This window comes from Musa acuminata, chromosome BXJ3-9, assembly GCF_036884655.1.
Source record: "Musa acuminata AAA Group cultivar baxijiao chromosome BXJ3-9, Cavendish_Baxijiao_AAA, whole genome shotgun sequence".
NCBI classification, from domain to species: Eukaryota; Viridiplantae; Streptophyta; class Magnoliopsida; order Zingiberales; family Musaceae; genus Musa; species Musa acuminata.
This window is the reverse complement of record NC_088357.1, coordinates 22,123,136-22,150,349: the sequence shown is the minus strand read 5'-3', so window position 1 is coordinate 22,150,349 and position 27,214 is coordinate 22,123,136. Positions and strand designations below refer to the sequence as shown.

Genomic DNA, 27,214 nt, shown 5'->3' with positions numbered 1-27,214 from the left:
TACCGTAGATATTCTTTTCGAGTTATTACTAATCTTAATAGCTTCCAAAGAGGCCTTTAATAGTAGTAAAATGAAGAAGAAAATATTCAAAAGCAACAATTAGAAGCCCTAGCCTACCCTAGCTTTCTAGTCTTTGCTTAGAGTAAGAGAAGAGAAAAGAAAAGAGAGAAGGAATTTTTTTAGGAGTTATAAACTTCCAATCATGGTCTTCTTGAATTTTGATAGCCAAATTCTCTATCCAATCATACTCTCAAAGTCTTGGTACCTACTATCCAAATATTATGGGGACGTTTCAACAATGAGAAAGGAGACTGAAATTGATAGTGAACCTCAACCTATCGAGGGCACCTAGGTGTTGTCCAAAGATAACTTATATTCTCAAGCATCTATAATTCTTTTATCATGTATTTATTATATTGTTTGGCACTTGTAGTTACCACTTTAATCTTATGAGAAATAAATGTTATTTTCCTTTCTATTTTATGCTTGTTTTAGCGATTTTTCTCCTCCATCGAATTTTTATCTGAAAGCTAGTATTGAATTGGTAGATCATCAAATTCGAACCCCATACGGATCATTTCTCTTGACCAATGAATAACTATTGGCTTTGGAAGCCAAATGAGAAGGGTATGATCTTTTGTAAGTTTGCATACTAGTATTTTCATTGCCAAATGAGAAACGGCAGGAGGATCGATAGTGTAGACTATGAATGAAGTCTTTGGGTATTACTTAGGGTGAGGGTAATTAGCTATAAGTTTTTGAATTACCGTCTCCTAATAGCCGATAAAGTTATCTGCTTGGGTGTGTGTAATACTGCCGTATATCCTTTGTATGGTTAGGTATCTAAGTCTATTTGGCATATATTTTTCTATGTAATTTTGCTTTTCATTTTTGGCATTTGTTTGAGCAGAAACTTGAGATACAATATCTGCATTTTGATTAGTGACAAGTGTTGAATCTCGTATTTTGATTATGAAACCACTTGATATGTGTTTATAATTTAATCTGCGTTTTGAGTGATGCAGGATACTTCGATCAGGATGAGATAATTAAAACAGAAAAATCATGTTGCGTCGGAGGAACATGTCAGAAGATTGGACGTCGGGCTGGTGGATCGGTCGACGTATCGACAAAAGGCTTCAGGCCATGGATTCGGGTATCGGGCCACGAAGAGTGGAGATTGTGCCAAGGATATCGGAGTTACGGAGTCAACTGGCCAATTGGACAATAGGCTGTAAGAGAGGATGATGTGCCGAAGAATCGGACGAAGCGTCGAGGGACCAATGACATGCCCGATAACTTGATTAATTGCTTAGGATTAATTATCTTGATCGAAGTTTTATTTTAAGTATGCAGGATTAACTACGATAGCTTGAAGACATAAAACAAGTCTACCTGAGTCAAGTTCGATGAGTGTTCGAGAGTCCGCCGAAAGTCCGAAGAATCGTCGGAAGTGCTACCAGAACCAACCGAGAAGGAATCGGGGACTTGCCGAAGTTTTCAGAAGTCCACCGAAGAGATCATCGGAGGTTTGCAGAGATCACCGAGAAAGTTCAGCTACTTTCCAAAGACTCGCTGAACTCGCCACAAGACCGGGAGTCTGCTAGAAGAAATCCGAGGGTGTATCGGAAGTTCGTCGAAAAGCTCGCCAGAAGGAAACTCGACATTGCCAGTTAAAAACTTGCTTAGGACTATGTCTTAATTTCATAGATTACATGTAATTAGGGTTAGGATTAAGGGTTAATCTTATAACCCAGTTAGGAGTCAATTGGGCCCGAGTTTGGACTGGTTTAGGCCAAGTTTGGAGCTCAACTAGTGAGCTGAAATAGTCTAGGCGATGGCACCGCCAGACTAGGCGATGGCACCGCCCAGAACCTGAAGGATCGGGTGGTGGTACTATCGGACTGGGCGGTGACACCGCCCAGCACCCGAAAGATCGGGCGGTGGCACCGCCAGTAAACGATCAATATGACATTGACAGGCGGTGGCACTACCACTAAAGGTGGTGGCACCGCCAGCTCCGGGAACCCAAAAGGAATTCAAATTTTGGAGCTCAAATTTGAATCCTCTTGGGGTCTATAAATACCCCTCAATTCTCAGCAGAGAATACAACTTTTTGAGAAGTTAGAAATTGAGAAAAAGCTTTAGCAAAGTCTTGTTTTCAATAGCTTAAGTGTTTACCTCCCTCTTTCTCTTTGAAAAATCTGTAAGAGTGTGAACCACTTGTAAAAAGATTGTAAGAGGGATATTTGGTCCTTCCCCTTCAAAGTGATTTGCTAGTGGAAGTTGGGAGCCTCATCGAAGAAGGCTTCGTAAGTGGATGTAGGTCATTTGACCGAACCACTTTAAATTGCGGTGTTCCTTGAATGTGTGAGTGTTTAACTTTCTGAAACATTTATTTACTTAGCAGTAAATTTTTTATTTTTATCTCCTTCCTTTACTCGAGGTATTTTTACTAAGTCATCCTTCGTCGAATTAGAATCTTTACATATTTACGAAATTTATTTTAAACTTATAAGTTTCAATCCGCTACACTAATTTACCCCTCTTGTTAGTGTCGCTCCGATCCTAAACAACAAATTGGGAATATGTAAACGAGGGAGGATAGTTGATGGACAAGGCTGGTTTGATTTTTAGTGTTGTTATTGCTACTCAATTATGATTGCTATGGAGAGCTCGAAATGAGACTTATTTTTAAATAGAGTAAGATATATGTTTTTAATATCTTTCATATAAGGTAATTGCATTGGTGTTAGCTAGTGACAATGTCAAACGACGTGATGGCGTTAATCAAGGAATTGTCCTCTAGCAGATTAGACAGATTAGGTAGGGTGCATCATCTTGCGGTGATTGGGTAAAGCTCAATCCTAATGGTTCATTTGCAGGAGAGTGGGTAGGTTTTATCTTACGTAGTGTTTGATACTAGTAACGCTCAATCCTAATGGGTAAAGCTCAATCCTAATGGTTCATTTGCAGGAGAGTGGGTAGGTTTTATCTTACGTAAAGCTCAATCCTAGGTTTTATCTTTACGTAGTGGTTGATACTAGTATAAAAAATAGGGTTGATACTAGTAACCCTATTTTTGATAGATACAGGCCTCTCTCTCTCTCTCTCTCTCTCTCTCTCTCTCTCTGTTTTGTGAAGTTGTTGTGGCTGAAGACTTCAAATTTATCCATGTTGAATTGAACTCTAAAAGTCATTGTCGTGAGGAGGACATAAGGAGTCTACTTGTAAATTTTGAAGCACATCAACTCTCACATGAATGTATATATAGAGCAGTTAATTAATGATCAATTTATCCCATAAGATCGAATGGCATATGAATGAATATCCACAAAACAAATGAAATTAGTATTTGTGCTATCCCGACCACCATTTTGGCCCTCGAATGTTTCTACTCGTTTCTGTCTGTTTGTGGTCGAGTTGGACTCCACAATAATAATACAAGCGTAACGTTTCGATGTGGGGGAAATGGATGAACGGAGGGATCCCCACTCCAATCTCCATCAAATCAAATGTAGATGATAGCACGAATGCCATGGTTGAGGAAGATAAAACTTGTAGATGAATCTCCCTCCTCAAGCAGGAAACTTATGACTGACTCCGTAAACGGGAATGCCGTTGCAATCCATCGAGGATTTATTGGAGATCGGTTTGTTAGCTGCTCCTCCATTAGACTCGGACTCATCCCTCAACTCTTTCCGCAGAAGCAGCACGTTAAAGAGGGCCCGATAGCATTATTTTCCGAGACCTTTCGGCTCTAATATATATCACACAAATTTTCTTTTTTGCTCTTACTTTTTTTTTTTTTCTTCTTCTTCTTTTCATTTAGCTTTTTCTCTTGTCTGGTGCACACCAGCCAGATTGATAACCAACCCCTGCTGTGCCCTTCTTCCACAGTAAATTTCCCAACATAAGTTGCAGGTTTTCAGCGAAGGAGAGGAAGAAACGGGGGCCAGTGATGGCCACCATGAAGCTGGGTTCCAAGGCAGAAGCCTTCCAGCTTGAAGGCCAAACATGGTATGCTTCCCTTCCATCCCCAGCTGTTGAAAGAATTGTGGTTATTGCCTTCTCATTCGTCGTATTTTTGTTGCTTTTGTTCCGACAAGTGATTAAATATTTCTGTTTGAAAGCATATCAATCTTGAATTTTCTTCTATTTTTACAAGTCATATCTCCTGATATGCTGTTTTTTAGTTTTCTAATATATCATCACCAAAGACGCAGAAATCGAGCCATACTGTCATTGCGTTCATAGCTTGTGCAGGTCCATGCTTATATACAATGACAGCATGGTATCTGAATTGGGATTGGCACAGAGCTTTCGTTTGTACCGATGTCATGATGATAAGATACAAGATCGTCATAGAGCTTTCTGTCAATTTATGCTGCATAAAGTAAATTATTGATTCATGTTAATCAATATATATTATACCGAAGAAGCTACCATTCTGCAAGTTTCAAAACCTGAGCTCTGGAAGCACAATTAAAATGGGTACTTTCAGAATACTGCCATATTAAATTCCACCAGAAAAATATAAGAAGCAACTATTATTATTATTATTATTATTATTATTATTATTATTATTATTATTATTATTATTATTATTATTATTATTATTATTATTATTATTATTATTATTATTATTATTATTATTATTATTATTATTATTATTATTATTATTATTATTATTATTATTATTATTATTATTATTATTATTATTATTATTATTATTATTATTATTATTATTATTATTATTATTATTATTATTATTATTATTATTATTATTATTATTATTATTATTATTATTATTATTATTATTATTATTATTATTATTATTATTATTATTATTATTATTATTATTATTATTATTATTATTATTATTATTATTATTATTATTATTATTATTATTATTATTATTATTAGATGCTCTACTGGTTAGTTTGGAAACCAACGAAATGTCCGAATTTTCTTCTTCTTGTTTGGCATTCATAAATTCTATAGGATTAAAAGGTGGCTTATTATGCTTCAATCCAGCTAGTGAAAAGGTCCGATGAACTGATCTAAAGCATTTTAGAAGATGGGGTTCGTATACACATCAAATGCTTTTATATTCCATCAGAAGTTGATTGCAAAGATAACGTTTGTTTCTAGGCAAATTGTAGTGCAGTTCTTGGATTCTCCTTTTCCAAGATAAATCAAGTGAATTGTATTTATTTATTTCTTTCTTTCTTTCAGAGTTGTAAAAAAGGATGCATCATTTTATTGTCACATAACACTTGAGGAAAACACTTGTCTCTGAGAAAAAGAGAACATTCATGACCGAATGATTTACAAGTCACACTGGATAATTCAAAAAGCTAACAAGGTCATAAAGAATGAATGGTACAGTTGCCCAAGGCAATCTATCTGATCATGGTTATTAATTTCAGATTAACACACGTATCTAGGATTCATGCTGAGCAGCATTTACTAGAGATCGGAGGACTATATCATCTTCTAGGATTCATGCTGAGCAGCATTTACTAGAGATCGGAGGACCATATCATCTTCTTGAAGATGCCTTACATTTGTACAGTTTTCATCAGCTACATGTCCCATATTATTATTATTATAGCTTTTGAAGTAACTGAAAATGACTTTCCTTCAACTATCCCCAAAATTTACAGATTATCTGAGCCTAATGGATAAAATGAGTTTCCATTTATGAATAACAAGAGTCCTCCACTTCATTATGGAAAGGACAACGTGATCCTGTCTCACATTTTCTATTGCAACAAAGCACAAATATATCTGACTGCAGGCTCATGCAATATATAATAATATCATTCCTTTGCATGTTTGTCTATGTTGTTGCTAACAAGTAACCAAGTGTGTGTGCTTTCAAAGTTTTAAGTGCCAACACATACATGCGTGCTCAAAGAAATACTGGCCAGGAAAAAAAATTGTACACCATCTATAAATGCCTTTTAAAATGTAGCAAAGAGACCTTAAGGCTAAATTGATACAACTTTGAATATAGCTGAAAATAGATTTGATCTTCAACTTTTCTTCTCCGCAGGAGATGCTTAACGGAGCTTGCAAGTGATGTCGTCATTGAAGTAGGAGAGATGTCCTTCAATCTCCATAAGGCAGGTTTTTCCCTTCTGTCCTTCAGCTGGTGTCTAATGCCCTAAATATGTGTAGTTAAACATATTGTAAAGAACAAGATGTTCATTTTGTTGTTAATTCAAAGGAAAATTCCAATCTTCACTATTCATATCCGAGTGCTCTGGCCTTTATATATATATATATATATATATATATATATATATATATATACACACACACACACTCATTTAGCTTACGTAAGGAATAATGCATTCGCAGATCATTTGCTATCAGCCTCCCATTCTGAACAGAGACGTAAATTTCTTTTTTTTCTCAATGAAGACCAGATGTTCCAAACATTGTTAACTTGCATTATGAGTATTAGATTTTAATTAGCCTCAGAGAAAACAGTATCAGTAGGTCTGTAAACTCCCCGGTATTACATGAATGATTACCTAGTTTGGCAGAATCCTATATTCATTCATCTACAAGGTTTTACCATCTTATCTCATTTTGTTGTACTTACTTCCACATAGAAAGCTTTCAGCTTCCAATCCAACCAAGGCATTCGATGGTCTGTTCCAGTTTACCTTTCTCTTGCCATCCATTTGTTACAGTTTCTGGCTGTTTTCCTTTTCAAATTGCCTTTTTTAAGAAATTCCCTCTGCTAGAACGTGTTATTACGGTATGTTTGATTCACACATTTGATTCTCTACATTAAAATTTGTTTTACTAGAGGACTGTGACTAATCCCTTTTTGTTTCTTGCTGGACATCTGAGATTTGTGCTTGCCCTTAGTAAAACGTAAAATGGTCTTTTTCCAGTGATAGTGTGCAATCACATTTTTGTGAGGATGGAAATATTAAAATGCTTGGTCCATGTCAGGTTGGTGTTGGACACTAGAACTTGCCAGATACATTTTATTTATTTTACTTGTCAGATACTTACTTCTATACAAGTGTTTGAGGACTTTAAATTATCCGAGGGCATGAGTAACACCTGCATCTAATTAAGTTTGCTTATGATATTGATGCTCATATCAGTATAAGAACATCTAGGCTTGTTTAGTATAGGCATACATGCATACATTTCAAACCTATAATATTTTGTACATTGAGCTAGAGATAATTTTTGTGAAGGGTTGTTAATGTTAGAATATTAATGATAAACCCAACCATATGTATTAGCTAATCTTTTAGATGAGGGGCGTTGAAGCTGGTCTTATGCATGAGTCTCGAGTCTATTTGATGCATGTTTCATGTGTTGATCTCGAGTCTATTCGTATTATTTATTGGAACAATCTATATATCAATCAGGAGCTTCTGTAAGAACACTGCCATTCTACTTTTGTGGATTTGTTAGTCCTGTTAAACTCCCATAAGCATAAAGAGAAGAGAGAGAATAAAAAAAAAGAGAATCAATGTTCCTTGCTTCTAATTTCCTCCCTCATTTATTACTTCTTTTCTCCTTTTTCTTATATTTATTTCACCCTCTGAATGAAATAAGTTTGCCCAAAAGAGCTTAATTTCATCCATGTTATTATCATATTGTAATTAAAAAATATGAAAAAGACTCCTTTATAAATTGAAAGGAAAGCCTATAGAGTGTGAGATCCTCACACCCCTATAATATATATATATATATATATATATGTATATATATATATATATATGTATATATATATATATGTATATATATGTATATGTATATATATATGTATATGTATATATATATGTATATATATATATATATGTATATATATATATATATGTATATATATATATATGTATATATATATATATGTATATATATATATATGTATATATATATATATATATATATATATATGTGTGTGTGTATATATATATATGTATATATATGTATATATATGTATATATATATATATGTATGTATATATTTATATGTATGTATATATATATATGTATGTATGTATATATATGTATGTATGTATGTATGTATATATATGTATGTATGTATATATATATATATGTATGTATATATATATATGTATGTATATATATATATGTATGTATATATATATATATGTATAAAATAGTTGCTTTTTCACTTTACATCGATATTTATAGTTGATTTATAAAGCTGCTTTGCTGTCCTAAATCTTTTGTTTCATTGTGCAGTTCCCACTGCTTAACAGGAGCGGGCTTTTGGGGAAAATGATGAGTGAATTCCGCAGCGAGGAGGGAAAAGATTGTGTTCTCCAGCTTCATGATATTCCTGGGGGTGCCAAGGCTTTCGAGCTGGTAGCCAAGTTTTGTTACGATATCAAGATAGAGCTGAATGCTCTCAATGTAGTGTCACTGCGATGTGCTGCTGAGCACCTGCTTATGACGGAAGATTATGTGGGAGGGAACCTCATAATGCAGACCGAGAACTTCCTGGTTAACCAAGTATTTGGCAGCTGGAAAGACTCGGTGAAAGCCCTTGAAGCATGCGAGAGTGTTCTTCCTCATGCAGAAGAGCTGCATATTGTCTCAAGATGCATCAACTCTCTTGCATCCAAAGCTTGTGCTGACCCAAGTCTTTTCAGTTGGCCCATGGTCGGCCACAGTACCACCTCCAAGAGCCCAGAAGGGAGTAGTAGTATTCTTTGGAACGGAATAGTCGCTGTAGGAGAGACACCAAGGTCGGGGATTGCAGATTGGTGGTACGAAGATGTATCATTCCTCAGTCTGCCTTTGTTTAAGAGACTCATCCTGGCTGTGGAGGCCAACGGCATGAAGCCAGAAAACGTTGCCGGAGCCCTCATGTTCTATGCTAAAAGGTTCCTGCCTGGCCTGAGTAGAAACTTGAGCTTCCTCGATGGCACTACTCGTATCCCTCCCGGTACGTCGGTTTCAGCACCGTCAGAAAGCGACCAGAGGGTCTTTCTTGAAGAGATTGTGGACCTCCTGCCCATGAAGAAGGGTGTGACTTCTACAAAGTTCCTTCTCGGCATGCTTCGCACTGCGATGATCTTACGTGCTGGTCCTTCCTGCAAGGAGAATTTGGAGCGGAGAATAGGAACCCAATTGGATGAAGCTGCACTGGAGGATATTCTAATACCGAACCTGGGCTATTCAGTGGAAACTCTCTATGACATTGACTGCGTCCAGCGAATTGTCGATCACTTCATGATGATCGACCAGTCATCGGTCGCCACTTCTCCAGCCATTGTCGATGAGGGGCAATTGGCAGCCTCGTCTCCCTTGTTGACCCCATTGACCATGGTAGCAAAACTTGTGGATGGATATCTTGCAGAAGTTGCAGGAGACGCTAATCTGAAGCTGCCTAAGTTCCAGTCACTTGCTGCTGTCATTCCTGATTACGCCAGGCCTTTGGATGATGGTATCTACAGAGCTATTGACATTTACCTAAAGGTAATCGATCTATCTTCTGCTTTCTTCTATGTTTGTTTTTCTCTTTTTCTCTTTTTATTCATTATATGTTATGAATGTTTTCGTATGGATTTGAACGTGAGACTTATTAATTGTTCACTAACCACTGGGATAACGTGCTAATAGAGACAAGTTTCTGTAACTTGTTAAAGAACAAAGAGCATGAGGAGGATAAAAATATACTTATATAACTTATCATAAAGAGATAATGTTTTTTATTATTTTTTTCACAAAGTTGGAGAGGAAATCTGTCAGAATTCATTTCAATATAAATCACGAAACAGGATACAGAGAAAAAACATGAAAAGCAGAAAAATAAAACAGAATCACGAAACATAAATAATAATAATAATAATATTATTATTATTATTAATATAGAACTATCTTTGCATTTTATTTTATTTTTTGCTTCCCGATTCTTGTACTTGTTTGAATGATCCCTCTAGTTGAACCAGTATGCCAAGAACAACTGGGTATCAAGCATATTCTTGTTTGATCACTGTCGTGTTATAGAACTATCTTTGCAATTTTTTTTTTTTTGCTGCCCTACTTGTTTGAATGATCCCTCTAGTTGAACTAGTATGCCAAGAACAATTGGGTATCAAGCATATCCTTGTTTGATCACTGTTGTGTTATAGAACTATCTTTGCAAATAATAATAATAATAATAATAATAATATAGAACTATCTTTGTAAATTTTTTTTTGCTTTTCGATTCTTGTACTTGTTTGAATGATCATCCCTCTAGTTGAACCAGTGTGCCAAGAATAACTGGGTATCAAGCATATCCTTATTTGATAACTATCGTGTTATAGAACTATCTTTACAAATAATCTTAATAATAATAATAATAATAATAATAATATAGAACTATCTTTGCAATTTTTTTTTTTGCTTACCGATTCTTGTACTTGTTTGAATGATCCCTCTAGTTGAACCAATATGCCAAGACTAACTGGGTATCAAGCATATCCTTGTTTGATCAGTCGTGTTATCATGCCAAGACTAACTGGGTATCAAGCATATATTCCTCATAACTTCAGAGAGTGCATGTTTATATGCCGTAATTTTTTTTTTTAGAGAAGTTCATGGGGTTTTGATTGCTATCCTTTATATGGATTCCTATTCAGTCACATCCATGGCTCACAGAATCAGAAAAAGAGCAGCTCTGCCGACTCATGAATTGCCAGAAGCTTTCCCTGGAAGCCTGCACGCATGCAGCTCAGAACGAAAGGCTCCCTCTCAGAGTCGTAGTTCAAGTTCTGTTCTTCGAACAGCTCCGCCTGCGAACCTCGATCGCGGGCTGGTTCTTTGTCTCTGACAACATGGAGAACTCGCAGGCTCCTCATGGTAACCTTATGCTCCAGAAGAACAGCAGTAGAGCAATTCGCGAAGACAGCAATCAGGAACAGGAGGATGACCACCACGACATGAGGTTGCGGGTTATGGAGCTTGAGAATGAATGTTTGAGCATGAAGCAAGAGATCGAGAAGCTGGGGAAGCCGAAAAGTTCATGGAACATCTTCTCTCGGAAATGTAGTATCGGGAGCAAGTCGCGTTCAGTAACCAACAGTAAATGAGTACTTTGTGGGATTAAGCTTCGTGATAGAGATAGAACACTGCAGGTGGGCATCATTTACAGTTAGTTTTTGGAACCTTCTCTTCGTTTCTCATTCGTTAACATTGTTGTTCTTGAAACTATATATTCCCAAGAGGTCGATCGGTCGATTACAGTTCCGTTCTTGTGCAACTTGCTTTACCCATTACACACATTCCTGTACACTGCTGTGGGTTTTACCAAATGTAGTCTCCTTACTCCAAATAAATATATATCCATCCAAAGGTGCACGAGCCTGCTGTCAAAGACTAGTAAATGAGTTAATTATTTTTCTCTATATATTTTTTTGCTGTCCTTGTGACACCCTACTTAGTTCAATGTCGTAAGTGAGCAATGACTACGATTGACTTATATGGGTATGATGAGTACATTATAACAATTCCTGCTTAAGTATTTTGGTTTATGGTTAGAGACTCAGGTTATGACAATCCTGTGTATGTAATGTTCAATGTCTAGGAGAGAAAGAACGTTAATCCTAAGTCCAAAAAATATATACTCTTGGGCTATATTGATGGAGTTAAGTAATATTATTTTTAAGATCTTATTGATCATACCATAATCACATATTACCTTCGTAAAGGATGTACAAAAGGATGCAAATGATACAGCATATAAGCACAATGAATAAGTATAAATTTGAGGCTTAAGAAGTACGATAGTTAACTCGTAGGAAGGTACCAGTGACTTGTGACTCGAACAAGAATTATGTTTTGTTGAGCAATATTATATACTATCTTTTAATAAAGGATGGAGAGCCATCAACTTTCTAAGAGAGAGATTACATGTAGTCCAGATGCATTTCTATGGATAATAATTAGATTGAAACTCTATACAAAAATAATCAAGAGAGATAGCAATAATCAAGTGGAGCTACACGATTAGTGGTGAAAGGATAAGCTTAGAAAGTAGTTATCGACTTTAATAAAATATTTTCTCCTATTATTTGATTTACTACAATTCAAATAGTTGTTCTGTGTTTGACTTAAATATAGAGTAATTAGATATAAAATTATATTTCTTGATAGTGAACTTGAAGAAGAAATTTGTATGCTCCAACTAAAGGGTTTTGTTGAGAAAGAAAAAGACAACTTGGTTTATAAGTTAAACAAATGTCTATTACAAATGTCCAAGGTGTTGGTATAAAATATTTGATTCCTTCATCATTACTCTTGGATACAGAAGACTCAATACAGACCATTATGCCTATTACAAGAGGTTTGATGATGATAATTTTGTTACTTTGCTACTCTATATTGATTGATGATAGGCCCGCAAAGATCAAATCAAAGATTTGAAGGATAGGGAATTTGACATGAAAGACTTGGGATTTTAGCAACGCAAATTCATTGAGATAGAAAAGACAAAGAAAATATAGCTATCTCAGAAGAATTATTTAAGAAAAATCTTATGGCACTTCAACATTTAAACTAGTTTCCATTCCACTTGATATGAATTTATATGTTATCCTTAAATATGTGGCCTTAGCAACGAAGCGAAAAGGATGAAAATGTCTTGAGGACCGATGGGTAGGCCTAATGTTTGTTTCGTTTGTTTTAATTTAAAAATTGCCACTAAAAGCATTTGTGAGCTATCTATCATATCACCAACTTTCATCAGCCTAAGGTCCCATGGTTAAAAGTTGTAGTGACTATAGAAGATACACTTATCGCTAAATTATGAATTTTAGTGATGGCTTATTCTTGTGGTTAATACATTCAAATTATGTTATTAAAAATAAAAAAAAATGATGAAATAATTAATATTTCAATGACAATATTTGGTGATGGATGATTTCGTCACTAACATCCCGACCCAAAGTTTTAGTGATAACTTAGATCTATCACTAATTTTTTTATTAAATGAAAAAAGAAATGATAAATATCACTAAAATGTTAGTAAATAACTTTGTTGACAACCTATCAATTTTTGATAATTTCAAAATCATACCAGAATATTTAATAACCAAAAAGTCCACATCATTTTATCCAAAAGTCAATATTAAAGTTGATCCAATCACAAAGTCTACATCACATCGAAAACAAATAACTGCATCATCTTTTGCATCATAGATGAAAGATCAAAGAATATATTTTTATGATTTCCATTCTTTAACACTCTCTTCCACATTTTCTTCATCTTGCATGAGGTCACGATCATATAATTACATGAAAACAAGTCATTAGATTGATTTAAAAAATATATATAAAATGTGATGCACAAGAATGACAGTGATACACACAAAAGTAAAGAAGAGAAATATGAATACCTGTGACATTCAAAAGAGCAACTTGCATAGTGCTTCATCAGCGGCTATAGAATCACCAACAAGTGCTGGATTATGAATGGTTGGCTGCTGGAGTCGATCACTTTTTGCTTAATAAAGCAGAAGCTATTCAAGTGCATGCTTCCAAAATCATTAGATCTAAGAATCATATATTTCTAACAAATGTTCAAGACAAAAAGGCCACTTTGAATCCAAGCTAGGATGATGACTCATTTTTCACTGAGCTGAATAGCTATCAAAAATGTAATTTGCTGCTCCTTCTCTAACCATAATCGCCTTAAAACATTGAATATGGCTCATGCTCCTCTTGACCTAATTCTTGCCACCGTCGATTTTCTATCTAATCCCCCGCAACCTACTTCTGAAAGTGCCTTCCAAGCAAATACCTTTACAAGGGCTGCCTCCAAACAAATGTCCAGAAAAAGTTCAGTGCAAACCTGATCTAATGAGTTAATGAAGCATCTTCTAGAGGTAATTTCTATATCTGTAATAACTACTATAATGATCTCTATAATGCACCATGTGTTAGTTATTAAATGAAATTACTATAATTATTATAATGACATCATCCAATTGTAAACGGGCACTTATAATATCTTATTCGCCATTTGCATGTGATTCAGATATCAAGTTTTGCACAAACCAACCAGAGGTTGATGTTTAGTAACATGCAAAGAAGAAACACAAAATGAAGCGAAAGAGAAGTAAAACAATACGTGCAGATCCCAACTGGAAGGTTATCAAAATAATGTGCCTTACTAACCATAATTTGCAGGATTCAAGAGAACTGCAACTATTGTGCATAGGTCCACAAGCAACTCCCTAAATCAATTTGAGCTATTTGCTAGGATTGTTAAGTACCTTTACAAGTCTTAATTATATTCGAATTAGTTGAGATAGTCCTAGTTAAATTGAAACTCTTTAGTAAATTAAAATCTATTTCTATAATTATATCTTGAGTTTTAAGATTTTGGTTAAAGATAAAGAGTCAAAGTTCTTTGGATGCTCCCGACGATGATCTTTAGGATTTTTAGAGAGGGCTAAAAGAAATTTTTTTTTATGTTTATATAAAATAATGCACAAGAGATTCAACAAGCAGTATCAAAGCCCAAAAGATCTAGTAATAAGAGATTCAATAAGAATATTATTAGTTCTTTTTGTTAGTCTTACTATAGAGAAATTTAACGAAAGAAACAGTTTTATCTTATGGTAGAGGAGGGTGATGGATCTTTTTATTCAGTAAGACCTAGTAAGAATGTTAAAGGGGCGAGTGAGCAAACCAAAAAAGATGAGAAACGAAGATTGGGAGGAGTTTAAGGCAAAGTGCATGAGTACTATTTATTTTTTGGCACTACTGGTAATATTATCAATAATATTATTGATGATAACTCCACCGAGGCATATGGGATAAGTTAAAAAGTTTTTATCTAGCTAAAAGCTTAACTAACAAGTTGTATCTGAAGTAGAAGTTATTTAAGCTAAGGATGAAAGAATGCAAAGATAAAGTAGGGCATTTGAACATATTCAAAAGAATATTAGATCAATTGAAGAAAGTTGATATGATTATTGGTGAAGAAGACAAGACATTGTTACTCTTTACATCGCTCACTAACAACTCTTATGATAACTTTATAGAGATGATACTATGTGAGAAGGATATAGTAACTCTAGAAGCCTCAGTATCTCATGATACTAGGAGAAAGGATAAATCCAGTAATATAGATGACGATATATCAGCTAATCAAAATGAAGGTCAACGAAGAGGATTTTTTTAACAAGGGTGGATCTTGAAGTGGTAAGTCAAGATCAAGAGTTGGGTTTTTGGATAATATTCAGTGCTATAGATACAAAGAGTATGAACATATCAAATATAATTCAAGGAAACATGAAAAAGAGATCAGTGAGTGCTCTTTTGTGATGGATGATGATGGAAATGCCCTCATAATCTCTAAAGGTAATGATGTATCTTTTCAGAAGAATTGATTTTTGGATTTTATTTGTATAGTTCATGTTTGCTCTTATAATAATTATTTTAATTCACTAAACGATAAGAAAACTAGTAATTTAAGTTTGGATGATGACTCTATGATGGAGGTTATGGGTGTAAGTGAAGTAAATATCAAAACATTTATATATACTTAGAAGGATTTGACTGATGTTTCAAAGATGTGGAAAAATCTAATTTCTTTGAGTCTTTTAGATTCTTAATGTTTTGGCTATAAGGTTGAAGATAAAATTTTAAAAGTTACTTGGTATTATATAGTTCAAATGAAAAAAAGATTACATGAACGATTATACCATTTGGAAGAAAGTATAATAAAGACCTCAAAGAACTAGAAATATGTTATATGTCGAGGGATGGTAGATACCTACGATAGTGAGCTTCCTTCCTGGTGTAGAAAATAAAAAGTAATCTTTATAGTTTCTATGATGTAGATGATTACGAATGAAATGATCCTGGTGTTAAGATTGACAATACGAAGGTCTTTCACCAAAATCAAGTAATGTTATTGATTCGATTACAACTACACAAGTTTCATTGGTGGGCTTGTTATTGATTGGTTTGTATAGTTGCAATGAATTCTTTAAGCCAATGATTCAATTTTTATAGGAGGCAAAAAATAAAAAAATACTCATAAATGTGAAAATTTTAGGGTCGATAAGTATTTTAGAAGTCATAATTATATTCAAATTAGTTGAGAGAGTTCTAATTAAATTAATTTTTTTTTATGAATTAGGATTTATTTCTAAAATATATATTGAGTCTTAAGGTTTTAATAAGAAAGAGAGAGTCAAGACACTTTGGGTGCTCCTGAACATAATCTCTAGGAATTTTAGAGAAAATTGAAAGAAAAATTTTTCATATTCATGTGAAAGGATTTAAAGGGGAGTCATATTTAAGTGAAGATAATTCAAGTGTCTTGTAAGATTTAATGTTCAATTTTGGTATGTTTTAGAATGTTGATCTCTCGTGGATTTTATTTTTAGTTTTCAATTTTTTTTCCACTCCCTCACTAACACTATTAAATTCTCAAACAACTTAAAGCAACGTAAACCGAAGCACATGAAAAATCTAAACTGATACTAAATTTTAAAAAATAAAATTTAAGTAAGAAAGAACAAAATGGAGGAACTTATGTCAAAATTGGGTGGAACATTTAGATAATCAGGTCATATAGGATGCTTAGTTGAATTTGTTGTGTTCTTACTACTCAGTTGATTATAAACACTTAGAAAGTCCAGTTAGAAAATATAACCTAAGATAAAGTTTCCCATTAGAATTTGTTATGTTTTTGTATTCTTTTATTAAGCACGTGATGCTGTATTCAGGTTTCCCAAAAATATTAACATATCTAATGTTTATTTAAATATTTATAATTATAAAGGACTAATACCATTCTTATATTAGTATTATTAACTTTGTATACAACTCTAACTCTAAACCGTAAAGATATCTTATCCCATCATATAATTATTTTAAATTTTTTATCATTATGAATATTATTTTACTTAATATTATTTAAGACTAGTATTTTAATATAATTTTATAAATATATTAGTCCAAACCACTTTATCGATTACGAGACCAATATAATATAAATTATATTTTAATATCTTATAATTGATAAAATATTTATTATAATTTATTTCACATAAGTCTATCATCTTAGGCTATTTTAAAACTACTAATCAAGTAAAACTTAATAATATAAGTTACAAATAATATTTACTAATTTTTAATGCTAATTATATAAAAAATATTTAATAATAAAAAATGATGATAATAATTATTGAATCAGTACAATAAAACCCATATAATGGTAGCATCATGATAAGACCATAATCACATTTTTATGTGAAAATAAATATTATTTTATTATTTAAAACATATGTTTGTGAATTTTCATAACTACATAATTATCCAAAAAAAGTTAGAATTTAAGAATCACAAGTAATAAAAATTTTACAAGTATATCATATGAAAAAATATAAATATCCATAATTTATGATTTTTTAAATTTTATAAAAAAATTTAGATTAAATCAAATAGACCTTTAATTAGGTAGCCAAGAATCAGATTATCCAAATTGGGCCAAACGAATTGGGATAGATTATCCAATCAATCAAACCAGTCATAATTGAGGAGTCAAAAGTAGGGTTTCGATCAAAATTAAATCTAAGCAGTCAAAATTAGGGGGGTTTAAATCAGGTTAAAATCAGATTGACCAAGTTCAAAATTAAATTTGAGTCAAAATCAGATTTGAGGCAAAGTCACGGTCTTTGATGTTGGACCAACTTTGCCACTTAGGCAGAAGCGCAACCGACTCTTACCGTGGCTTCCTCACCGCAGTATCCCACTGTGGCATCTCTGCCTAGCACGGCCTCCTCTCCGCGATGGACGACCTCGCTCCCGTGCCGGCGACGCCGTATTGTCGTTGCGCGTCGTCATTAAATTAACGCGACCAATTCCTTACCGCGGATGGCCGCGGTGAGGAGAAGCACTCAAACCAACGCCATGGGCCACCTCCATGGTGCCCTAAGCCCTCAATCCGGACGGCGCCCACTTCTGTCCAAATAGAATGACAACGATCAATAATTTACTTGTCAATTTTTAAGTAAAACACTTTCTAAGATCACTCCATGTCAGATTCCACACACACAAGTATTTACACAACTCGCCTAGCTACATCTCTCGTCAACTTTCAGGTAGTTCCTTGTTATGTATATCGTCTCTATTTAGACATCTAGTACTTGAGTGTACTGTTGTATAGTTAGTAGATATTATGTTCGAGTTTATGTGACAGCGTTTACATCATTTAATGTAATATATCTAAATTAATTTAAAAATTCTTCTACATGTATCTACTGATCTTCTCGATTAACTGAGACGAAAAGACACCGGAAAGAGAGGTCAACCACTTCGTTCTCAATGTAAAATGAACGTCGATGCACGTTAAAGCGAGAGAGAGAGAGAGAGAGAGCTGGGAAAGGTTAAGGAAAGAACTTGCGAGTTGAAGCCGGTGGAGCGGAGACCGAGACTTCGGGTACCGCTTCGTGATCGTTTCTCATTGGATGAGGCCAGGCGCAGCTTAATCTTGGCCAACGCTGATGCCGAAGTGGTCGGATTCGTGTCTCGTGTTCCACCTCACGGACACGCCATTCCTCGAAGTTGCACCGCCAAGTACGAGAAAACAAACCGTAGAAACATCACCGCTGACACGGATTTGTAGAAACGTCAAGTACTTGAACTACTCGTAAGAGAGCAGTGACCCTACAAGACACGTGACAGGTACGTGAGCGAGTACGAAAGAAAAGGGTACGTGGAAGTTATTTTTGGCGATGGTGGATATGCCGTCGGTGAAGTATGCCCCGATATTTATAATCCAAGTCCGAGCCGCTTTCGGACTACGGATAAGCATGACGCTTTTCCCGTTTTTATATTTTAGTGTAGCTTTCCTTCTTGTTTACTTTCCATCCCCGACCGATGCAATTCCGACTCAATTAACAATATCTGTATCCGTTCTTGTTTTCTCTATCTAAACTCTGTCACGGACCCATCAATCTCTCCGGATTCTTCTCCCCACGTTTCTTCCCCACCCCTTTCCGTGTCTCTTCTTCGTCGTTTTCTCTTGTTCTATTTGTTTCTCGAGGTCGAGACTCGGAATTGACGACGACGGCGACTCCCCGGACCGCAGAATCAGGGTTTGGGTCTTCTCTCCCGCCGCCGATGGCCGTCGCTCCGGGGAATTCGTCCGATAACCTCGGCGACAACGACGCCCTTCTACTTGACGACAATCTTTCGATCAGCGTCGAGGGCCTCTACGCCTTCCTCGATGAGCAGCCTTTCGACCCGGTCGACGACCAGTCCCAGGTAAGTTTGCCTTCAGTTCGCTCTGAATTATGTTCTTTTGCGCATGCGATTATGACCCTGCCATTAGTTGTTGGTCTTTGTCTGTTTGCTGATGGATCTTGATGTTCTTGGTGTTCTTGATTGGGTATCAGCTGCGTCGTCTATTGTGTAGATGGAAAAAGGTTAGGGGAGTTTTCTGTGTGTTGTTGGCATAACAAAGGGCATCTAACTTGATAGCTAAAAGAATCGTTGTAGTAGTTGTGATTAGAGTTCTGCAGTTCTGTCTGGGACTCATGGAATCATATGGTGATTAGTTGCTTCAAGTGGTCCTTTGTATCTGAAAGAAAGGACTATTGGTGGTGGTCCTGCCTCGATCTCACTGTTGACTCCTGCCATGGCCAATCTGAGACATTTCTTTTTCTTTATTAACTTTTTTTTTTTTTGCAACAGTTAGTTATTATTGATAAAGATCTGGGCTACTTTCTCAATTTTGACGTTGTACATATCAATAACTTATTCATGAGCTGTAAGCAATTGTCCATCATCATGTGGGTCAGTTTCTTCAGGGATTAGTTATACAGCTTTTGATAGAAGCTTTGGCCGTTAGCCCTTGGTGATTTTTTCTAAAGCTATGCGCTACAAACTCGAAAAATTAATGACTTATGCATGAGATTTATAGCCTAGAAGAACATCCTCTATTTTGCTTAATCATTGGTGAGCAAAAAACCTCTGGACGTTGGGTCCTTCTGAACATGTTAGTAAAGGGGATATTGTTCTTGACTTTGGTGAATCGGTGTCTTTTAGATGGTTTTAATAATGTTTCCATGAACTTAGTCTTTGAGGGACATTTTTGATAATTGATAATTATAACAAGACGTAGTTCAACCAATGAATACTGTTTCTAGTTTTATTCTATGAACATACATGCTAGAACTGTGAGAGACTAATGGATGGCAGATGGTTTTCAGTACTTTACTATCTTAGTTGATCTTTTTGTACATCTACTGTTGAAGGTGGAGGCAAAGAATAAGAATTAGGAAGATTTTAACAGTAACTTGGAAAGACCAACTCTTTTGGCGTGGAGCTGACCTACGTAATGAAGCAAATTGCAGTTGAACTTAGCTACAACTCTGTTTACTGATGCTAGATAGAACCTAGACTCAAATATGGAGCTAATTAGACTTTGTCTGGCCTGTTCAAGCTGAAACATACTACATTGAGTGGACAGTTTTTAAATACTAGCTGAGGATAGCCTTTACAGTTTACATACCTAGTATGTACATATTTATTTTGGTGATTCATAATGATCTCATGTCTAAACCTTTCTTCAGCATTTAAATCAAATATAATCCATGTCGAGTATATGTGTTTAGTCTTTTGTTTATTTGGTAGTTGTTTGCATTCTATTTTGGTTAATGCTAATTTCGTGGAAGTGTAATATGCAGATTACTTTTGAAGGTTCAGACCGAGGCAAGCAATCTGGTGGTCCAACAGATCCTGTTAATGCCTTTCAGCCTAATGCTGGTATTTGTGTTGTACTCTATTGTGTTATTATATTTTTGTGGAAACTAGTATTATGTGCTTAAGCTGTACCAGCTAAGTCTTAAGACAGTACATGCATGATAATTCCCTTTCTTCTCCTCTTATAATGTTATGTCTAGGGTTTTCAAAATCTTCAGCTCATGGAGAGTTCAATGAAACACTTGCTTCTCAATGGACAACATCAAATTTTCTGGGTGTATCAGATTGTAAAAAAGAAACAAATTTAGGATTTTCTTTTGGATCAGAACAAAGTTCCAACTCTCCCTTAATCCCAGTGAGTGGTCACACCAGTGCTGTCTCAGCACATGCTGATTCCAAAAGCATGTTTGCTTATCCTTTGAGTCGTTTTGGATTTTCAAATCAGGAATATGATTTTAGTTCAATGAATTTGGTTGGAAGTTCCCGTGATAGTTTGATAAGTAGCAACTTCAACAGTCAACAATTGCAGTATCTATCGAATTGTCCCTTTGGTAATGCTGAAGAAGCAGGTCTAGATGTCTCACATTATGTAGACTTCGGTTGTGATTTGTACTCGGACAGTGATCAAAAGGACTTTGATGAGTTGAGAGCTGGAATTTCACAGCAGAATAGGTTCAAAATGTATGAATCTTATGCAGATGGTATGTTATCATTCATGCACTGCAAGGTGGAACAACATTCCCAATCTAATTTTGCACATGTGAGGAACATTTACGCTGATAATATCTCTGCTTCTTGTTTTGCAGATTCATTAAATACTATGACAAGAGAAGAAAAGACTGGTTTAACTGATTGCAAGCTCTATGATGACAGAAATGCTGCTCTGAAAAATTCTCTGGAGGAAAAATGTCTATATACTAATTCATCTATGGATGTTGATTCAACTTTTCTAAAGTCCATTATTTCTAAGTTGAATGCTACTGAGGCAACAAATATGGTGTACAATGCTCATGGCAATTGCTGTGTGCCATATAGAGAGTCTCCTACTGATGGTGTCTTAAGAGGTTTAAGAAACACAGTACAAGGTCAGTTCCCTCATTTAATTGTGTCACATCAGAAGGACGTAATAAAACAAATATACAATGAAAATGAGGATCATCTATATCCATTCCAGAGTTCAACTAGAAGCAGTGCAGTGGAGTTGGACAAAGCATTGGCATCAGTTGGGTCCTTGATTCAAATGGCAGATACTGATGAACCACTGCCAGACATATGTGTGGAGCAGAATTATCTAGATGATGTTAGTCTTAAGAGTGAATCTAGTATAGATTCCTCTCCACTACCATCTACTAGAAATTCTATCTTTGATAATATACCTGCCACTGATGCATCATTAAAATGGTTCCCTCATTCTTATCCAAATCTACACAATAAGCGGCAAAAGACTTCAACAAATACTGGAAGAGAAGAACTGGTGCAAGAATTTCATTACATACAACACAACAGTCTCAAGCATAGTGATGATGATGTTCTTAATGTGAGTTCTACGGTAAGCTGCATAAGTGTGGATGATGATGATGCTGACATATGTATTCTTGATGATGTCAGCAACTTTGCCCACCCACTTGCACCAACAGTGATTATAAAAAATCAGACAATGTTAGAGCAATCTGGATATATTCAGACATATCAGCCTAGGTTGGGAGGGACAAGGCTCAAGGCAGATGATGAGAGATTAACTCTTTGGCTAGAATTGCAGGTTCTAGTTGCCTCTCCTTTGCTGATAATTAATTTATAAGTTCCTCTCTTAATAGTATTTGACACATATATTTAGATTTATTTCCTTTCTTGAACTAACCAAAAATTTAATTTGAGACAATGAACTTCATGTTAATATTAAATATTTGGTGCTTGACGATTGCTCGAGTGATAGACTCAGTTTAAGGGTATGATGCTATTACTATTAAAAATGAAGTTTTTTTAGTCTTTTATCGTTCTCTTAGTAATTGTTGCTTCATGATTTTCTTCTTGCTTAATTGCTTTTTTTTAATGGAGGGCAACATTGTCCAAATGTGATTTATAATTTGTATACCATTGCTTCAAATATTGCTGGCTTTTTCTCGTTAACAAGTGTGTGTTACAACTCTGTAGGATTTTTTTGATATTTATTTAATGTGGAGACAGATAAAGCAATTGATGAAACAAAAAGAGATGGAAAACAATTTAGTTCTAAATATTTAGAAGTTAGTTGAAACAAACATTTTTTGTTTGTTTCAACAAACTTTTAAAAATTTTGAACTAAACCACTATTTTCCATTTCTTTTTGTTTTATCAATGGTGGGCTATGAGGTTGCCTGGAAGCGACCTATCATATCGGTGCTCAGATGGGGTGCCAAGTAGGCAAGGATTCTCTTATTGTCTTGGGCCAATGGGAGTAAAGAAGTTAGTCCAATAATAGAGAGTTGGATTAGCAACTTGGAATATAAGAACATTTTTAGGGAAAGGATTAGGATTGGTGGACACTATAATAAGAAGAAGAATAAATATTATTTGCTTATAAGAGACTAAGTGGGTAAAGAAAAAATCTACAGAGATTGATAATACTAGATTTAAATTTTGGTATACTGGAAAAGTTAAACACAAAAATGATGTAGGAATTGTTGTTGATAAGGATCTTAAGAATAATATTGTAGATGTAAAAGGAGTTGCGGATAGAATTATAGTTCTAAAATTTGTGGAAGGATAAGATATTTTGAATGTTATTAGTTCTTTTGCCTTCAAGTCGGAATAGATAATCAAACAAAAAGAGAATTTTAGGAAAACTTATATGATATTACTCAAGGAACGCCTATAATCGAAGAACTTAAAAATGGAGGAGATTTGAATAGTCATGTAGGGAAAACATATAAGGAATATAAAGGGGTGCATGGGGGTTTGGTTATGGGGAGAAAAATGAAGATAGTGGTATGATTTTGGATTTTACAACTTCGTATGATCGTATAATTGTAAATACTCACTTTAAGATGAGTGATAACTTTTAATTACTTATAAGAGTAGTCATAGTTGTAGTCAAGTAGACTTTTTTCTTATTAAAAAAGTTGATAAAGTTATTTATAAGAAATTGTAAAGTTATACCTAGCGAAGGTTTGTCGAATCAATATAGATTGATGGCGTTAGATATTTACTATAGAAAATGGAGGAAGAAAAATATAGTAGTAAAAATTACTAGGACTAGATGGTGGAATTTTAAAGATGATAATGCAAACACTTTTAAGAATAAGATGGAAATGGAGGTGACTTGGAACATAGATGGGATAATATTAATATTATTTGGACTATGATAACAAATAAGACTAGGAGCTTAACAGAGGACATTCTTAGTGAAATTAAAGGTAAAGACGTAACCTTAAGAGAGAGCTAGTTGTGGTGCGAAGAAGTTCAAAAAAATATTTTTTACTAATCATGTTTTAGCAATTGACATAATTATAAAAAATAGAAAATAATTAAAAGATATAAAGAATCTAAAAAAGAGACTAACATAGCGGTTAGTATGGCAAGATATAAAACTTATCATAATTTTTATAATAAATTAGGTACCAAAGATAGTGAAGAAGATATGTATCGAATTGGTGAAACTAAAGGTAGAGTTGTAACCTTAAGAGAAAGCTAGTGGTGGTGCGAGGAAGTTTAAAAAATAATTTTTATTGAAAGATCATGTTTTAATGATTGACACAATTATAAAAATTAAAAAAAATTTAAAAGATATAAAGAATATAAAAAAGAGACTAAAATAGTAGTTAGTATAGCAAGATATAAAGCTTATGATAATTTTTATAATAAATTAGATATCAAATATGGTGAAAAAGATATATATCAAATTGCTAAGGTTAGGGAAAGAAAGTGTAAGGATTTAGGTAATATTAGATATCTTAAAGACCAAGATCAAAGAATATTTGTTATTGATAGCGAGATTAAGAAAATATAAAAAAATTATTTTTATAAATTATCTTATAAATATCTCACGTAGGACTTAGATTTAATGTTAAATAATAGTGGTAGATTTAATAATCATAGATTTATTTATAAAATTGGAGCTAATAAAGTAAAAGACAATAAAGAAGATGAAAATAGCTAAGAGTGTGGAGACTGATGACATCCCTATTGAGGTCTAGTTTAGGGGATGGAGAAAGAATTTTTTAATACTAATTTACAAAAGTAAGGGTGATATACAAAATTATTCTAATTGTAGAGGAATTAAAATCATGAGTCATACTATGAAAATTTGGGAAAGAGTTATCAAAAGTAGGATAAAGCTTGAAACAAATAACTCTGAAAATCAATTTGGTTTTATGCTTGAAAGATTAACTATAGAAGCTATTTATTTATTAAAACAATTAATGAAAAAGTATAAGATGAAAAGAAAATATTTACATATCGTTTTTATTGACTTAGAGAAAGCCTATGATAGGGTTATTAGAGATTTATTATGGTAGATTTTAGAAAAAAAGGTATATCTACTAGTTATGTTAATGTAATTAAAGATATGTATGATAATGTAATTTTTAGTATTAGAACTATAAGGCAAGGTCTGCAATTTCGTACCGTACCGGAGTTTCGATATTCGTTCGTTACGGTATGAAATTATATACCGAGCGATATACCGTTCGGTATACTGCTTGGTATATATATATATATATATATATATATATATATATATATATATATAAAACTCGGTGACGTCGCCTCTCTCTTCTCCCTGGCTTTTATATATATATATATATATATAATTTAAAAGGCAACGTCGCATCGCCTCGGCGACGTCGCCTTTTCCTTCCCCATGCGGGGTGACGTCGCCTCGTTTATTTAAATATATAAATATATGTAAATATACATAAATAAATAAATAAATAAATAAATAAATAAATAAAAAAAATATATATATAATCAGAAAAAGGCGACATTGTGTCGCCTCTGCGACGTCGCCGAACGTCGCCTTTTTCTAAAATATTTATATATAAATATAAATAAATAAATAAATAAATAATTATATATATATATATATTGTTAGAGCTAGCCCCAGGAAATTTACCACAAGGTAATTTTGACAACCCAACAAGACAATAAAACGAAAAGATAAAAGCGAGACAAGAACACCAGAACACCAGATATACGTGGTTCGGTCAATTGACTTTGACCTACATCCACGGACGAAAGAGGAGCAAATTACTACTGCAAAAGAGGGATAATTACAAATGCCTTAGGAAGATGTTCCTAGGTCATAAAACACCCGAAAATACTAAACAAGAAAAACCAAACTATAAGTCCAAACTATTTAACTGAGTATGGACTTAAACCAAAGCAAACACTTAGGTTTTTCTTATGGTGCATCTGACTTCAAAGCCTAGGCCCTTATTTATAGTTCCAAGACGAGACAACAAGTCTGATTTTCCCGATGTGGGACTATGGGACTTGCCAAACTAACAAATCTCCACCTTGACATGTTCCAACAAAACTTGCTCCACCTTCTTCATAAAAGCCCCAACGGGCAATCACCAACAATGAACACCAACCAAGTCCAAGCACTGCTTGAACTTGTAAACCGGAAGAGGCTTCGTAAACATATCAGCTGGATTGTCCTTCGTATGAATTTTCTGAACAAGGACTTTTCCCTTAGCCATGGTATCCCATTTGCATCGAACAATTTTCTTACTCGAAGGCGGCTTCACAAGATCCCAAGTTCTATTCCGATGGAGAGACTCAATTTCTTCATTCATTGCAATCAATTACTTAGCGGAATTATCACAAGAAACTGTATCTGAGTAGGAAGTAGGCTCACCAACTTCACTTGTCTCTTCTGCAACAGACAAAGCATATGCAACCAAATTTGCATATCTTTGTGGTGGTCGAATTTCTCTCCGTGGTCTATCCTTGGCTATGGAATATTGCTCTTCCTCTGGATCATCTGCGTTAGTAGACTCGGGACCACCTACTGGCATTCTTTGAGTAGAAGAGTTCGACTTAAAAGAATCTGAACTACCAATCTCAAGCTCCACCTGCTTCTGCGCACTATCATTTGTATAACTAGTAGAATCCTCTCTGGAAGATAACATAAACAATTCATCAAAAGTAACATCTCTACTGATTATAAATTTTGGGGATTTAGGATCAGAATACCATAATCTGTATCCTTTCACCCCAGAAGCATACCCAAGGAAAATACACTTTTTAGCCCGAGGCTCTAATTTTCCTTCATTTACATGCATGTATGCTGGACACCCAAAAATTTTTAAATCAGAATAATCAGCAGGAGTACCTGACCAAACTTCCTCCGGAGTTTTAAAGTCAAGTGCTGCAGAAGGAGCGCGGTTGACAACGTAACAGGCCATATTAATCGCCTCTGCCCAAAAGTCCTTTGTCAACCCTGCATTTGAGATCATACACCTCGCTCTCTCCAAGAGTGTTCTGTTCATACGTTCGGCCACACCATTTTGCTG

General features: G+C 34.5%; 2 protein-coding genes across 8 annotated transcripts in view; both read left to right on the top strand.

The window, feature by feature from the left end:
• The first annotated feature begins 3,736 nt into the window (after positions 1 to 3,736).
• LOC103998422 (BTB/POZ domain-containing protein At5g03250-like) lies at positions 3,737 to 11,342 on the top strand. Of its 2 annotated transcripts, none has more exons than XM_065166805.1 (4): positions 3,737 to 4,020; positions 6,062 to 6,131; positions 8,250 to 9,488; positions 10,637 to 11,341. In XM_065166805.1, exons 1-4 carry the CDS (start codon positions 3,962 to 3,964, stop codon positions 11,084 to 11,086), a joined length of 1,818 nt encoding a protein of 605 aa, XP_065022877.1. In that variant the 5' UTR covers positions 3,737 to 3,961; the 3' UTR covers positions 11,087 to 11,341. The 2 variants fall into 2 exon arrangements, with proteins under 2 accessions (XP_065022877.1, XP_065022878.1); XM_065166806.1 differs by having other exon boundaries at positions 3,959 to 4,020; positions 6,062 to 6,135; positions 10,637 to 11,342.
• A 7,491-nt stretch (positions 11,343 to 18,833) lies between these two features.
• LOC135649574 (helicase-like transcription factor CHR28) overlaps positions 18,834 to 27,214 on the top strand; it is a 29,640-nt gene continuing 21,259 nt past the window's right edge. The window contains exons 1-4 of one of the 6 annotated variants that reach the window (XM_065168073.1): positions 18,834 to 19,280; positions 20,705 to 20,783; positions 20,921 to 21,421; positions 21,527 to 22,479. In XM_065168073.1, coding sequence (XP_065024145.1) covers positions 19,137 to 19,280; positions 20,705 to 20,783; positions 20,921 to 21,421; positions 21,527 to 22,479 — 1,677 coding nt within the window. In that variant the 5' untranslated portion in view covers positions 18,834 to 19,136. Of the gene's footprint in view, positions 19,281 to 20,704; positions 20,784 to 20,920; positions 21,448 to 21,526; positions 22,480 to 27,214 lie in introns of those variants that run through there. The other 5 variants (XM_065168071.1, XM_065168070.1, XM_065168069.1 and 2 more) reach the window with 5 other exon arrangements.

Coding starts and splice junctions, on each gene's coding strand:
- LOC103998422 (XM_065166805.1), top strand. CDS start 3,962: ATGGCCACCATGAAGCTGGGTTCCAAGGCAGAAGCCTTCCAGCTTGAA. Junction 4,021..6,061: donor CAGCTTGAAGGCCAAACATG/GTATGCTTCCCT, acceptor TCTTCTCCGCAG/GAGATGCTTAACGGAGCTTG. Junction 6,132..8,249: donor TGTCCTTCAATCTCCATAAG/GCAGGTTTTTCC, acceptor TTCATTGTGCAG/TTCCCACTGCTTAACAGGAG.